Source organism: Scomber japonicus, chromosome 8 (genome assembly GCF_027409825.1).
Source record: "Scomber japonicus isolate fScoJap1 chromosome 8, fScoJap1.pri, whole genome shotgun sequence".
Lineage (NCBI taxonomy): Eukaryota > Metazoa > Chordata > Actinopteri > Scombriformes > Scombridae > Scomber > Scomber japonicus.
Genome location: NC_070585.1, coordinates 14,679,559 through 14,695,612, shown reverse-complemented (window position 1 = coordinate 14,695,612; position 16,054 = coordinate 14,679,559). Strand labels below are relative to the sequence as shown.

The window sequence follows — 16,054 nt, the reverse complement described above, 5'->3', positions numbered from 1 at the left end:
GAAATCAGAGGGGCAACAATTAGATTATTGTGACATCTAGTGGCTGATTTCAGTATAATACTGACATTGCATAAATATGCGAAGTATTTAGTTCACTCTGACTTTACTATCGGCAGGTTTTGATGTATAGTAACTTCATTCTTTTTGTCTGAGGGTGGGGTAAATATTTCCAACATTAAATTAACCGAATTATGACAAAGTTACACCACTAATGATGACTTGACGTTATCTTTTCGGAGTGAGTGCAAATGTTTAGTTCTTTGTAAATAATCAGCGGCTAAAGTTAAAGTACTCCAGAAAACTTTTTGATAATGAAATAAAGTGGGTCTGTTCCACTATAAAGTCTCCTATGTCTCTGTCAGGCAGGTAGCCGCTCCGCCGTGGACGGTGAGGGCGCTCCTTCCAGTCCACCGATACTTTTTTTCACAGACTGACTGACCCCCCTACCAACAAGCCACTTCCTCTTTTGTCTAATTTCATGGCGATCGGGAGAGAGGGAACGCCACCGACGCACGCACACTGTCTCAGCACTCTCGAAAGAGTTTATTCGGGGTAAATAATTGACAATTTTTGCAAGATTGTGGTCACTGGATTAACACAGTAGCCCTGCTTGAATTAAATCATGTGGGTGATGCACATTTCCCTGCAGAATTAATCGTTTTTTAAGCTTGTGGGTCAGATATTTCACATTCTAGCGCCTCTCGCTGATAACAAACCGGACGAAATGGGCTCCCCCTCCGCTCGCATCTCTCCCGCACGCTACTTAACGGCGTTGGATAGCTAGCTTTAGCAATGCTGCCAACGTCTCATATATGTAGTTATGTTCACGGTTAATACGGACACCTTTCACAACTTAGTCGCAGCCAAATAATACTAAAAGCTATGCGTACCAGAGGGTTTGTGTGCTTTTGTTTTTTCCAATTAAATTTTAGCTTTTAAGAACCCTCAAATGTTTGTGTTTTGGGTTAGCTAGCCAACATCGGCTAGCTAGCTGCCTTGCTATGCACTTACTTAGCGTTAGCTTGGGTCGCTAGTCAGAAGTTAGCTTTAACTAAACTAGATGAGAGGCGACAGAGTATGTATTATGGCTAGTTTTGTCGCCTAATATGAGCCCAATAAATTGAGTTTTTGCACGATACAGTCAAATATCTTCCGCCATTCATTGTATGTGCCCAGAATATTCTGGATAGCCGAGAGACAGGCTAGTTAGCTCCACAAGCTAATGTTAGTTAACGGTAACTTGGCTGCGAGCAAGAGTGAGGGGGGCGATATACCCTTTAATCCTATAAATGAATCCAAATAAGTTAAACTGCAGTTCAATATGCCCCTGAAACATTAATTGTGAGATGTTAAACTGTGAAAACGCACTGTATGTGAGTGTGGTGTTGCTATTGGTAGCTAAAGTAACATTAAAGTTGACCACAAAGTTGGAAACCGGTGATCAGCAACTCCAACAAGTTAAATAAAATAAAGTAGAGTGTTGTAAAAGTGAAGTGAATGAGTATCAATCGGTATGAGCCTGTCCTGAACGAACTATGAGCTCAAATGACTTACACCAAAACACGTTTGTTATCGGGAGTTGCACATAAATAACACTGGATTTTAGTGACTTTTGGTGCCATGTTTTTGTCTTCTTAACGAGCCACGTAAATGAAATCAACATCATGACATTGTCCTTATCTAAAGTCAATAAACCATTTCTTTGTTTACAGTGTAAACTAAGTTGTCAACCAGACTGGCACACCGAACATTGTTCTCCAGGTAAGTGTCTGTGTACAGCCTGTGAATGATGGAGGACAATTTATATTAAAATGCACTTCAAATTTAATTAACATTGAGAGATCCTTTTACCAGAATTATAAGTGATTGCTGCTGAGTGTAGATTGTTATTTTTTTTCCCCCAATAATCCTTGTGTTACATATGAAAATATAGCCTAATTTTAGTTAGTATTCATTTTTAGCTCACAAAAAATGTTACAGCATATATCCTGTGTAGTACTGGTGAATTTTGCCTCACTGCTAGAGTTTTTAATTTCTCTGTCTGAAAATTCTGTGGGATTTTTTTCTTTTGCTGATTGTTATACCCATGTGTTTACAGGTGGAACTAAGTGGACTTTATTAGGGGCTCCCTAGCACTCGGATCTGTTCTTCTCTCCCAGGTTCAGACTGCTTGGTCTATGGCTCTGATGGACAAACATAAACAGGTCAAGCGGCAGAGACTTGACCGCATTTGTGAGGGTAAGATATACATTCTTTTACACAAAGTGAAAGGATGGTGTGTGTATTCAAGAGGTATATTTTCTTATTTAAATGCATAGTATTAAGATAAAACTTTACTGTGCTCTACTTAGGTCATCATACCCATATAGTCAGACAGCTAAACATTTATTGTACTAATTTTTCATACCTGATTATTAAAAGACCTATATGTTTTGCCATGTTTTTCCACGTTGAAACATGCATTATTTGCTGCAGCTGATTTATCTTTGGATTCATACCATAGTAAGATTCAGTGGCAGATTTAGACTATTTAAACTAGAAAAGTGATCAGTACATTCTTAGAGACTAGATGCAGACACTTCCTCATCATGTTTGTTTAGGTCTGCTTTTTAATTGTTGTATTGATATATTATGGGCACTCCAGGATATTGTGGTTTTGGAGATATTTCATTTGTTCTAGTGTAATGAAATACTGTAGGACCAATTACAATGTTTGTTTACATTAACTTCCAGGTAGAAAATCTCTGTCACATACATACATTTTTATGGTGCAGAGCAAAAATAAATGTCATCAAACAAAGACGTGTGTGTAAAAAACAGTATGAGTAGTAAAATGTGGAGCTTGGTTGTGTTTGTGTTTCCTCTCAGTCCATTTGAGAGTTTTGACTCCATTTGACTGTGTTTTAAGTTTCTTGTAAAATGTCTGGGGCATGCATGGGGGTGTTGCCCTTACAGAAAATTATTTTACTGTTGTTGCATAAAAGTAATACTAGTGATGGATGGTACAGTGCACATGTCTGCCTCTCCTGGGAAAGCTAGTATTTTGAGTTGTAGAGTGAGTAGATGATTGAGATCAGACATAATGGTGAGCTAAAATGGAGGGAACAGTCTGGGAGAGTCCCTGGAGACGGGTGAGAGGGAGAGGACAAGGTGAAGGGTCGTGGCCACAGCTACAGGGAAACGGGCCAGCTGTCTCTTTAAAAAACGACAACAGCCCCAAACCGCCCTCGGCCTAGGCTTCGGCTTCGGCTATGCTAATGAGGTTAGTGCTGGTTGGCCGGCCCTCAATGGAGTCGCGTGTGATTGGAGGCTGGGCGTGGGGGAGGGGCTGGGCGTGGATGACAGCTGGGATCCAGCCAGCCAAGAGCAGGCTGACAGAGAGAGAGAGAGGGAGAAAAAAAAAGAGCGATAGAGGGAGAGCAAGGCGAGAGAGGGAGAGAGAGAGAGGAAGACGGTCTGACAGACTTCATAATGCAAGGTTAGGCCCTGTGCTCATGTGTTTTCTATTTTGGAATGTGTTTTTGTAATTTGTGATCTGCATGGGAGAGATCTAAGGTTTGGGTGTGGTGCAGCTCTGTGCGTGCAGTTTCCCTTTTATGTTCAGTACGAATTGGTGTTCGCAGCCGTTGAGAAGGAACTGAATGACTGTGTGTGTGTGTGTGTGTCTAGCTGCGTCTGGGTGGAGTACCGCTGCTTGCTGCATTATCATCGTTGCCTGCCCCTCCCCCCTCACCTCTTACTCCTCCAACTGCGGCCAGAGGGAGAGTGAAGAGGAGGAGGGAGTGAGGGGAAAGAAAGGGAGAGGGAGGGAGAATGAATGAATCACTGAATGAATTGTATTGTGTGCGGCCATGCTTGTGCTTTGTAGGCCTCGGGTATGCCAGTGTCCTTTACTCAAATTACTCTGTGTGTAGGCTTACTTGTATATTTCCAGAGCAACTTTTTCAGAGGCGGTCTTTGTGACGAACCCCTTTGGGTTTTTCTACATCGTAAGGGTCTCTTTGTGCTTGTAGTGTGCAGAAGCAGGCCTGTTAGCTTTCTTGAGCCATCTGCAATGAACGTTAGTCGCACTGCTAAATGGAGAGCTATAGATTGTATGTTTCTATAAGGGCACCAGGCTGTACTTTTTTTCTCTTTTCTTTTCTTTTTTCTTATTTTTCTGCCAAAGTGCATTTTATGCCTGTGTTGGGAAATCTCAGACGTCAGAGGAAGTGTTCACAAATATTTGTTTTCCACCCTCGGCTACCAGCTCCCTTCCCTCCTCTGCAGTCTCACCATTACCTCTTGCCCTCTGTCCAAGTAAATGTTCCAGCTAGACACACTCCCCCACCCAGTGAGAGACACACACACACACACACACACACACCTGTCACACAGCAGGGACAAGACGGTGTGTACTGGTGCATGTGTGGGCTTCGTCCCAGCCAAGAACTGCTTTGGTGAAGAAAGAAAGAATGAAGAGGCATGAAGCATTTGCTGATATTTCTGTCCCTCTCATTTAACACTTCTGTATTGGCAGAGATGTCACATTTATTTATGTCACTGATTTGATTTTTAAATGCGACATTTCTTTTGTTGGCATAATAGAAATTGGCAACGATGCAGATGTTTTGATAGCAGTGTGTGTGTGTGTGTGTGTGTGTGTGTGTGTGTGTGTGTATATATATATGTGTGTGTGTGTGTGTGGGGGGGGGGGGTGTAATGGGGAGAACCAGAAAAATAGGAAGGAAGGTCTCTTCCAGACAGGAGAATTTAGGTCATGACTCAGACCCCCTCATGAACCCCCACCACCTCCTCTCTGAGACCCCGCAGTTTTCTCCACCCCTCCCCCAGCCACCACACTCCCATCCTCTCGTCTCACTCCCGCCCCAGCCCCCTCCTCTATGTGTTTGTGTGCTCTCCTCATACAGTAGGCAGGTCAAGTTCCCAGACTTAATACTTGATCAAGTGCTCTGCCTCACTGACCAGAAACTAACCTTCCCCTTATGAGGAGTCTGAGCAGAACAGAGATGGATCAATGAAGATGTATCAGTTCCACGCCTTCCCAAATATAGCTGCAGTTCAATACCAAATAGGCCAGGAAGCTGGACCTCCTCCATGCTCTATCACAGTTTTAGTTACACATTATTGTAATCATAGAACATACAACATCTGAAGGAAGACACACACACATCATCCTGGTTGTTCCCTTTGGGTGCTGCTGGAGGTGGATGCGTTGGAAAAAGAGAGTCATAAAAGTCTGAGTTATTATTGTCTAAGAAGTGTGGCTGTTAGTCCTGTTAACTGTAGCCATGTGTGCAGGGTCCAGACATGAGAAAATGCAGACTGTTGAGTCACTAACTCCCAGCTTAAATTTACCAGCTCTGAAATACGAGTGTCATCAACAGGCTTTGTCATTATAGTAAGAAAGAGATGGAAAAAATGTTTAACAGAAAGCTTTTGAGTGTTGGCACTAATGTGTGCCTTTTATTTTTGTATGTTGTGTCCTGGATTTTTAATAATTTTTAATTGAATATTGATATTGAATTGAATATTTAGCCTGTATTTATTGTTAATTTTTTCTTCCTGCTCGGCTCAGGTATCCGACCCCCCATCCTGAACGGGCCGATGCACCCGCGCCCACTGGTGGCCCTGCTGGACGGGCGCGACTGCACTGTGGAAATGCCCATCCTCAAAGAAGTGGCCACAGTGGCCTTCTGCGATGCTCAGTCCACACAAGAGATTCACGAGAAGGTAGTGGAGACCTACACACACGTCAACACTGTGATCACAATCCACAAGGGTCACTATGATGAAATATGACAGGATTTAACATCTGCTGCCAAAAATACGTTTTTACACTTTTTTTTATTCTCGTGTTCTCCGTTTTTGTGAACAATGAATCTCGGATGTTGAATTCTATCTCAACCACACAGCCTGGCAATATTTACTTATGTTTAGCCAAACTGTGTGAATCTCATGTTCTAAATCCTTGTTTCACTGGTGTAATATATAAATAAGAAGTGTAGTTTAATGTAGTAAACATTGAGATGATTTAAAATGTGTTTGTCTTCTGTAGGTGCTAAATGAAGCAGTGGCCGCCCTGCTGTACCACACCATCACTCTGTCCAGAGACGACTTGGAAAAGTTTAAAGGCCTTCGAGTAATTGTCAGGATCGGCTCTGGCTTTGACAATGTTGATGTGAAAGCAGCAGCTGAGCTCGGTGAGGAGATACACCTTAATCATAGTACAAGCATTTGTAGTTCAGCCATAAGCTAACACGTACAATAACACACACAATGCTTAATTTCCCCTCCTCTATTCCCTGTGTCCATGCAGGCATTGCAGTCTGTAACGTGCCAGCTTCTTCGGTGGAGGAGACGGCCGACACTTCGCTATGTCTGATCCTCAACCTGTACAGGCGAGTCACCTGGATGCACCAGGCCCTCAGGGAGGGAACCCGAGCCTCTAGTGTGGAGCAGATCAGGGAGGTAGCAGGCGGTGCTGCTCGTATCCGGGGCGAGACGCTGGGCATCATCGGTCTGGGTGAGTGAAGAGAACATGGAAGTTAGGTGGCTAGATTTGGTAAGAGGGCGTCATTCAGATAGATAGATAGATAGATATACTTTATTGATCCCAAGCTGGGAAATTACAGTGCAGCAGCAGCATTACACACAGTGACAATAACAACATATAGTATAAGAATATAAAAAACAAACTATACATAATAAAATAGCAAAATAGCAATAGCAAAATAAAATGTAATGTACAAAAGTATATATAATTAATTGGCAGTGTTGATTTTAGTGCAAAGTAAAAAATGTGTGTAACTGTGTGTAGAAAATAAAGTGCGTAGTGACTAAGTTATGACCAGAGTTGTTTAGCTGTTATTATACAGTGTGATGGCATGTGGCAGGAAAGATTTCTTGTGCCTGTCCCTTCGACAGCGGAGCTGTAGCAGCCTGTGTGAGAAGGTGCTCCGCTGTCCGTACACTGTCTGATGGAGAGGGTGCTGATCGTTGTCCATGATGGATAACAGTTTATTCCACGTCCTCCTCTCCACCACGGTCTCAAAAGACTCCTGCATGAGACCCAGTACAGAGCCAGTCTTCTTGATGATCTTATCAAGTCTGTTAGTGTCACTGGCTCTGATGCTGCTGCAACACACAACAGAATGAACAGTGCCTTTAGTCTGAGCAGACAGTTGATGGTCAGAGAGTGTGCTGTAGGACCTTTTGGGTGTTTATGCTTCAGTAAGAAATTTCCAATCTAGGCTTATATCTGTATTTGATCCAGTGAAAGAACTGCTGTTGCTCTTACTAACTTCCATTTCTCTTGGCCTTTCAGGGCGTGTTGGCCAAGCAGTGGCTCTGCGGGCTAAGGCCTTTGGTTTTGGCGTAATCTTCTATGACCCCTATTTGCCCGACGGCGTGGAACGCTCACTGGGCCTGCAGCGCATGGCCACCCTGCAGGACCTGCTCATCCACTCTGACTGTGTATCCTTGCACTGCAGCCTCAATGAGCACAACCACCACCTCATTAATGACTTCACCATCAAACAGGTGAGTACGATGCACTTGGAATATGAAAAAACATTTTTGTCTCATGTTCACCCTCTCATCAGAAGGCACTTTTCCCACCTCCTCATATTTTGGTGTTTAGTTCTGTGCAATTAAGTCAGCTGAAATAGTGTAAATAAATAGCCTGCTTGTATGGTACAATTTATGCACTAAAATGTAAATGGTCAGGGGATTAAATAAGATTGCACACTTGTATCTTGTATCAAAGAGTTGGTGTTCTGTTTGATGAAATTTTGTGAAATTTGAATCGAATCTTGGATCCATTTCGGAAAATCCAAACCTTTTGAATCTAGTATTTGTGCATTTGTGTTGTGACACATTTTTTCTCTTGCTGTGTGAGAATAAAAAGGCAATTGTTTACTTGGAGGCTTAGTTACTTACATTAGCTGCAGAAACAGCATTATTTCTGCCTTATCACTTCATAGATGAAGGAGTTGGTCAACAATGTTTAAGCACAATTGTACCAGTCAAGACAACCTGGCTTTTAAGCTGTACATAATGATAGTTGAGCCAAACATTGCTCCCAACCTGTAGTATCGATTGGAAGAATAAAAAGCAAATCTGTTCTTCAGTCTGTACTGTTTTCTTTGCTGCAGATTGAAAGTGTCAGCCCTCTTCGGCTTTGCCTGCTCCACTTTAATATTATTTAATATTGCTAACTCTGTGATACAGATGCGTCAGGGAGCCTTCCTGGTGAACACGTCACGAGGTGGTCTGGTTGACGAGAAAGCATTGGCTCAGGCCCTAAAGGAGGGACGGATACGAGGGGCTGCCCTGGACGTCCACGAGACAGAACCCTTCAGGTAACCATGTACACACATGTACACCCCGAAATATGCACGATAGAAGACCTCATTACTCCTCTGTATAACACTGCCCCCCCTCCCCCCCCCCCCAACAGTTTTTCAACAGGCCCTCTGAAGGATGCCCCCAACCTGATCTGCACCCCGCACACATCCTGGTACAGTGAGCAGGCATCTGTGGAGGCTCGTGAGGAGGCAGCCAGGGAAGTACGTCGCGCCATCACTGGTAAGTAGGAATGTTTCTCAAAGGTTTGTTTGTTTGTTGTTGTTGTTTTTGTTGTTAAATATCACTGTAATCCTGATCCGAACCCTTTTATGTGGTGTATCTGATGATACAGAGCCCATCTGATACTTTATGTTCAGCTAAATGAAACCCCTGCCCATCACAGAAGATAGAGAATTGACCGTGTCATAGGCACTCAGTATACTTTACATAGAAACAATGATTATATACATAGCAGTAGAAGATTTGCAGTGTTGATGAAATTTCTATATGGCGCTTTGAAGTGATAAAATACTTGATCAAAACAGTAGAGGTCTTGATTCAAAACTATTATTTTTATTACTTTAAATTAAATTAGTGGGTGCGCAGGTGGTCGAGTGGTTAGAGAGCATGCCATATACGCAACCTCCCCGGTTCGAATCCCGAATCCTTTGCTGCATGTCACACCCCCCTCTCTCTGCCATGTTTCCCTTTCGGTCTACTGATAAATAAAGGCGCCAACAAAATCTTTAAAAAAAAAAAAAAATTAATTAATGCTGAAATTGATGTGATTAGCTGATTGTTTTAGTAGAGAAGACGTATGGAGTTGTTAGGACTACAGAAACCGTGCGTGACTGCGTACGACAGTGTTACAGAGCAAAGTTTGTTCCCTCACAAATAATAATCAGCCAAGTACACACAGCAGCTTGCAGAGAGCGCAAAAAACCGACAACAGCCAAGTTTCATTTGGCCTGTTATCAAGTTACTCACAGAATGAACATTAATTAGCAATGGCTGCTATGACCTGCAACCTCTTTCATTATAATCTGCAAAAGTGTCAGTGATGGCTAAAAATACTGGATTGCGCATGCGTCTGCATTGTGTGTGTGTGGTTGCCCGCCAGACACGCTGTCAGTGAACACTGTTTTAAATTGTCTAATTTAAGACCCGCTGCTGGTGCAACTGCTGCGGGAGCCGTGCCTGCTTCACAACAACAGACCCTGTTGTTGAAGTGTAACATTAACAATGAAGCTATTGACAAATGTTCAAATCTGATGAATACCTTTCTTCCATCCACCACTGGCTTAGTTGATGATTAGTTGATGCTCAGTTGCTCCTGCACAAGTCAAAAAAAGGGAGTTAATTAGCAGATCATCATGGAAAACTGCTGCAATTTGTGAGCTGAAAAGAAAACAGTAAGAAGTAATCAACAGATTCACTTTGACATATTTAAAGATCAAGATATAATCTGCAGTAATGCAGTCAAGAATGAGAGAAAAGCCCATTTGTCATTATTTCAGAAAACCAAAATAATCCCCAAGTACTTTTTTCACAACTGATAGTCTTTTAAATCCATCACCTGCTCTCAGTGTTCATCATAAATGAACTCTTTACTGTGAAGAATTTGCCTCCTTTTAAAAAAAGGAAAAATAGCATCTATCTAATGTTGTCATAGTGACTTGCTCACAGTTTAACACAGCTATGGTAAAAAACCCAGTAAATTAAAAAAAGGATCAGCCTCTTGTTACATTTATTTGAGCCCATTCCGATTTGTTTTAATACCCTCCTGATCTTTAGGATCAATTGGGACATGTCTGCTGGAAAGACGGGCACACTTTTCACTGAACAGGATCAAGCATTTTGTTTCATTGAAGTGAATGAAATAAAATAGGTGATGGTCCAGAAAGGAACTCCACAAATCCACTTAACACCAAACACTTAGATTCTTAGTCATTTTCCACCTCTCAAACCTAGCTGATGATCTGAGTTTGAATCTCTGTCCCTTTCTTCTTATTATTTTTTGCGCCACAAGCAATTACAGAATTAAGTACATATACATAAGGATATCACTGAAAAAAACAACTCATGTGATAAACTCCTCAGAAATGAGTCACCTTTCAACTCTGAGTATTACTGTAAAAACACACCTTTTTACATGCAATTGTTTTTCATTGAAAAGTGTGGTGCGTCTTATACACCAGTGTGTCCTATACAGGAGTAAGATACAGAGTGAGGTTGGATCTTGCTATGATTATAGGTCTGTAAACAGCCGTCCACACAAAGAACAATAACTATAACTGTAAAGATAACGATGTGAGCATCCATACTTATGAACTATAACGTCCTATAAACAGCGGTGTCGAGCACGCAATGCACGCTCCAGCTGTGTCGACACCTAATGAAAATAGGTATTGATGACCCAATAATGCTGTATGTTGGATGGAAAAATAAATAAATAAAATCAGGCGGGTTCACCGGCAGGTGCTGACTCAGTGTGTTGATCAGAAGTATTTTGGGACACTAGTTCAAGACAGCAGCAGATGTTGAAGCGTAATATGCAAAAACGCACAGATGAGCAGCTTTTATTGAGCTGTGGCAGGGACACACAGTATGAGCACAGATCTGAAGTATTGTTTTTTTTCCCACTGGATGGAACAGAGAATGATACTTTGTTTGACTCTGGGACTGACACAGAGTCCAGGGACAGTATGCTTGGTGAACCTTATAGTGACTCAGGTGCAATATTTGCACACAGCGAGATCTCTGAAGAGTTTTTGGGGCGCAAGTAAGCATACAGCTACACATTGTATCAAATATGTAAAGTTACTGTATTATTTTAAACTCATAGCCTAACCTGAACCTGGTTTCAGTTAATATATCAGTCCAGTTCAGTTAAGCAAATCATTACTGGACCATTAACCATTAGAACAAGTAACTAATTGGATGAACCAAAATTTCCTTCAATTAAATCAGGACAAAACTGAGGTCATTGTTTTTGGCAATAAAGAGAAGAGGATTGCTGTCAGTAAACATCTCGAGTCACTCTCTCTAAAAACTAGGGACCAAGTCCGAAACCTTGGCGTGCTGATAGACTCAGATCTGACCTTCAGCAGTCATATCAAATATTAAATCTTATATTTAATGCTCTATTCTAGCATTTTATTTCTCTCTTTCTATACTTTGTTTTTATTAGTGTGGGGGGTTAATTGTATGTTTTAAGTTTCTCAAATTACATGTTTTATGGTTTTATGTAAAGCACATTGAGTTGCCATTGTGTATGAAATGCGCTATATAAATAAAACTGCCTTGCCTTGCCTTGCCTAAACCGACACACTGTTTAGGTGTAATGTGCGTTTCAAATAAAAGTAAATTAAAAAGGTTTTGGAGTATAAACGTATGTGTTTATAAATGAATATCTACTGGTGCAGATATTGGTGTCCCCCCTCCCGACGTTTTTACAGTAATTCAGAGCAGTGATGCTGCCGTAAGATTTATCTGAACATAACTCCAGTTAGAGTAAGATAATTGTCTGTGTATAAACACTGCTTTGTTTTTCATCAGAACAGCTCTATGATGTAGTAATGGTGTGTTGTTTTCTTTTCTAGGGCGTATCCCTGACAGTCTGAAGAACTGTGTGAATAAGGAGTATCTGATGGCAGCCTCTCAGTGGCCCAGCATGGAGGCCGCCACTGTTCACCCAGAACTTAACGGAGCTACCTACAGGTAGAGGAGTGGACATGGAACATGATCAAACATGGATCTGAGCGCCTTTGGAATAGTTTGTGTGTTTTACCAAAACAGCTTTCATATAAATTTTCTTGCTTTTTGCTTTTTTCCCAATCTGTGTTACAGATTTCCTCCTGGTCTGATTGCAGCAGCAGGGGGTCTCCCAGGAGCTGGCGCAGGGGTTGAAAGCCTGGTTTCAGGAACCCTGGCGCACGGCATCGCCCCAGTCTCTCATCCCCCACGTGCCCCCTCCCCTGGGCAGCCTAACAAGGCCGAAGCCGACAGAGACATCCCCTCTGACCAATAGCCCCCTCCACCGCCGCCAGCACATTCCGTCACCTCTGGAAACCGCCACCCTCCCCTCCCCCCACAAACCCCACCTCTCAGCATCAGACACAGCCCGACCCTCCAGTACGTCATTGGCAGCACCAGTTTGACCTGACGTGGATCTACACAGTCTTGTTTCTCAGATCACGTAACCAGCCCAGGATAGACCCATCCCATCCCCACCCCCAGAACACGTACCCCTCCATCCTCGTTCTCATCTCATCTCACCCACCTACCTGCCACCCCGTCCCTCCCCTCCCCTCCCCCTCTTCACGCCCCCACAACGTCAGCAATAACTGTTCTCAAGGATTCAAAGATTGGATTGGTTTAGTTCCTTAGTTGGCTGTTGTTTTAATGGAAATTTGATCTGTTGTGGTTCTAGGTGTTAATGTTTTTTTGTTTGTAAAAAAAGGAAAAAAAAGCATTTCTGGCATGAGGCTTTACAGTTTGCAGTCCTCTGACCAGAAGAGGCACAGAGGCAGAAAGGTTAAAGCCCCCCTTTGTACATTAATGGCTCATGTTACTGCTCTCTTCTTCTTCTTCTTCTTCTTCTTCTTCTTTTCTTTTTTCCCTCTCCCTCCCTCCACCTTTCTTGTGATGGGGGTAAATGTGTACTAAAGTAAAGCAGACAGAATCACAAACAGTACATCCTGTCCTCTCCCCACCAGGCATCTAGCTGCCCTCCGCCCAGTTTTGCCCTTAGCTCTCCCTGACACTGTCGTCAGCTTGCTCAGCAGAGGGATCCACATTGCTGTGAGTGTGGAGCTCTCTCAGACTGTCAGAGTGTGTTTTATCTGATCAGCTCATACTGAAACTCTCAACCCCCACTGAACAATGTTCCATTTTACGGAGTGATACCCAAGATCCTTTGTCACCTCTTGTTGCTGTGTCCGTCTAGTTGAAGGACAGTCGTCCCTGTTTCTACATGCTTTGCCCCTCCTGGATAGTTTCGTTATGATATAATAGTTAGTGTGTCACATCAGAAAACTCCTACAGCAGCAGTGTGTGAGGTCTTTACACATGGTGCCCACATAGTAAAACGTAGCGGGGGGGGGGGCCAGGGGTTAGAGCATGTGAGGGGTCTCGCCAGCAGAGGGCACTGTCTGTCTGAACACTCAGACCCTCACACGCTTCCTGCAGCTCACGTCAGTCAAACAGACGGGACAGTTACGGGTTAGCTTTAGTGACGTGATCACACACTGCCGACATTCAAAACTACAGGACAGGTGACCAGGGATCAACCACCGCCTTATTGTTTTAAGATCTCACCGCACACCCCACCACCACCACCACCACCACCACCACCACAATCCTGCACCCACCCACTCACTCACCCTCCACTCTCCTCCCACTGTCATGGCCCACCCTGCACATCTGCTCCTGAACCAGTATGCATCCACCAATTCCTTTAACGTGAGAGGACAGTAGAGTTTAAATATCCTATAGGAGTAAATGGGGACAGTGTTCTTGCATGCTGGCTTTGTTAATGACAGTGGTGTGTGTTTGCGTGCGTGCCTGTGTGTGTGTGTGTTTGCGTGAGTGTGTGTGTATGTGTGTGTGCGCGCGCGTGTGTGTGTTCTCTCACTCTGTTATGATAACAAGCTGTTGTCTTTCCAAAGGAATAGTCCCTAGGAGTAACTCTTTAACGCTGTTGCCCTGGTGTCAAGGGAACACCTTTCTAGTACCTCAGTAACAGATATTGAATGTACCGTGCATACCCTTTTATTTTTTGTACAGATTTTCTAGATACTTCTTTACTGTTCTTTACCAGAAGGGTTGTGAAATTGTAGCAGTGACGATACAATAAAAAAAGAACATTGCCCCATGAAATAAATTGACAAAATATTTGTAGGTTCTCTAGGTTACTGAATACTCAGGCTTCAAAAACCAATGTTTAACTCTTTGCCTTTTACCTTTTTTGTTCCTCATTGTGGAAAATTCAGCACAACGCTTTCCCGTTCTTAGACTCTAGACTATAGTTGATGTGTTTTGACCTCCATCTTACCAGCTAATGAAAAATTAGGAAAAAAAGAAAGGCGGTCGCCGTGGTCTGCCAGTTTTCTTTTACTAGAACAAGTAGTAGTAGATGCTGTTGTTTTTCTTATCGCCCCCCCCCCCCCCCCCCCTTCTTCATTGTCGAGCTGCTCTATCTATAGTGCATGTGAGGTAATTTTTTTAGGGGAATAATTATTGGCATAAAAAATTAGTCATCTTGCTGTTACCCCTCTGCTCCCCGGGCCTTTTCCCCCTTTAACCCCAGAGTGTTTTAAACTCAAGTTGCCATTTTGTCGTGGTCAGTTTCCATTGATGTACAGTTTTCCCCTCAGAGTCTATGAGAGACATGGAGCATGTCTGTGTACTGAGATGCTACGCTCCTCTGTCATGTGATGAGTATATATTTTTAAAAATAACCCCCATAGTTCGGATTATGAGCATAATAGTAATCTTAAATTTTGCTGTTGATGATGATTATATATTTTTTTCAGTTCAGCAGTGCACTGTTATGAAAACCGTTCTGTTTTATTGTAGGATTTCATTTTTATGGATATGCTGTCTGTGTTCTACATGTTGTACTGAAACATTTCAGAGAAAACAAGAGCTCCCTCTCCCAGTGTTTTTTTTTTTTTGTTTTGTTTTTTCGTCTTATCTGTCCTTCCCAGCTGATCTCCTCTGGGCCTTACTTATATTCTCCCTGTAAAAGTAGCTGTTATAGAAAGTCGCCATGGAACCACTCACTGCCTTAATACAGTTGACCACAGCAGGCCAAGCCAGGAGACGCACCCAGTCGAAAAGAACGGGCCAGGAATCGAGCCCGCTCCACAAAAAGCTCCTCACACCCCAACCAAGCCTAAATCCACAGCACCTTGCATTTCCTTTTCAGCGATGAACCACATTTAGCCTTCCGTTTTTTGGCTCGGACACATACAGTGTGAATTTTTCTGCGTATTAAAAAGATGATTTTTTTCTTTTTGTTTTTTGTAGTTTTAAAAAAAGTTCCAAGTCAAGCCCGTCAGTGTGTTTGTGCATAGGCTAACAGATAAGCACAGCGTGTATGCTCACAAAACCACAGCTGATATTTCACTCTTGGGTGTGAGAATGCTCGTCCGCCCCGACACCCCCCACCACCACCACCACCTCTCTGGGTCTCTTAAAGCGTCTTTCACATTGCTGCCAGAGCCCCAGTGGGGATGGATGGAGGGAGGGAGGGAGGAGGGGGTGGGGGGCACAGTGGACACTGGTGTGGTCTGTCAAAAAAAAAAAATGTAAGAAAAAGAAAGAAAGAAAGAAAGCAGAAAACTATTACGGTGAGAATCGGTCACTTTTTCTCTCTCAGGGTTCAAATGCACACATATCCTCCAGCAGTCGCCCTCTGTCTCGTGTCCCTCATCCCAAGTTTTCCTCCCTCAGAATGTAGAACAGCCCCCTGTGTTTTTTGTTTTTTTTTTGTTTTTTTTAGAAGCCGCTCTCCTGTCTTTTCTCCTTTGTGCACAGGTCTGAACTTTTTTTTCTCCTGTTTTGCTTTCTTTTGGCACTGACATCTAACCATCTAACGAGGAATGAATGAATGAATGTTTGAAAGTGACTGTGTGTAATGTTAAAATTGGGAAATGTATTTTTACAACATGTGAACGTGTTTTTTCTTTCCACTCACTCT

The 16,054-nt window shown here is 42.8% G+C and overlaps 1 protein-coding gene across 1 annotated transcript; it reads left to right on the top strand.

The window, feature by feature from the left end:
* The first annotated feature begins 491 nt into the window (after positions 1-491).
* LOC128362931 (C-terminal binding protein 1) lies at positions 492-13,438 on the top strand. The gene is made up of 11 exons (XM_053323798.1): positions 492-552; positions 1,713-1,761; positions 2,099-2,238; positions 5,579-5,733; positions 6,059-6,203; positions 6,320-6,526; positions 7,328-7,542; positions 8,233-8,363; positions 8,462-8,589; positions 11,952-12,069; positions 12,199-13,438. Exons 3-11 carry the CDS (start codon positions 2,178-2,180, stop codon positions 12,377-12,379), a joined length of 1,341 nt encoding a protein of 446 aa, XP_053179773.1. The 5' UTR covers positions 492-552; positions 1,713-1,761; positions 2,099-2,177; the 3' UTR covers positions 12,380-13,438.
* Positions 13,439-16,054: the final 2,616 nt, after the last annotated feature.

Excerpts from the sequence above, each read along its gene's own strand:
- LOC128362931 (XM_053323798.1), top strand. The coding sequence starts at position 2,178 with ATGGCTCTGATGGACAAACATAAACAGGTCAAGCGGCAGAGACTTGAC. Across the intron at positions 6,204-6,319 it reads GAAAGCAGCAGCTGAGCTCG|GCATTGCAGTCTGTAACGTG; the intron begins GTGAGGAGATAC and ends GTGTCCATGCAG. Across the intron at positions 6,527-7,327 it reads GCTGGGCATCATCGGTCTGG|GGCGTGTTGGCCAAGCAGTG; the intron begins GTGAGTGAAGAG and ends TTGGCCTTTCAG.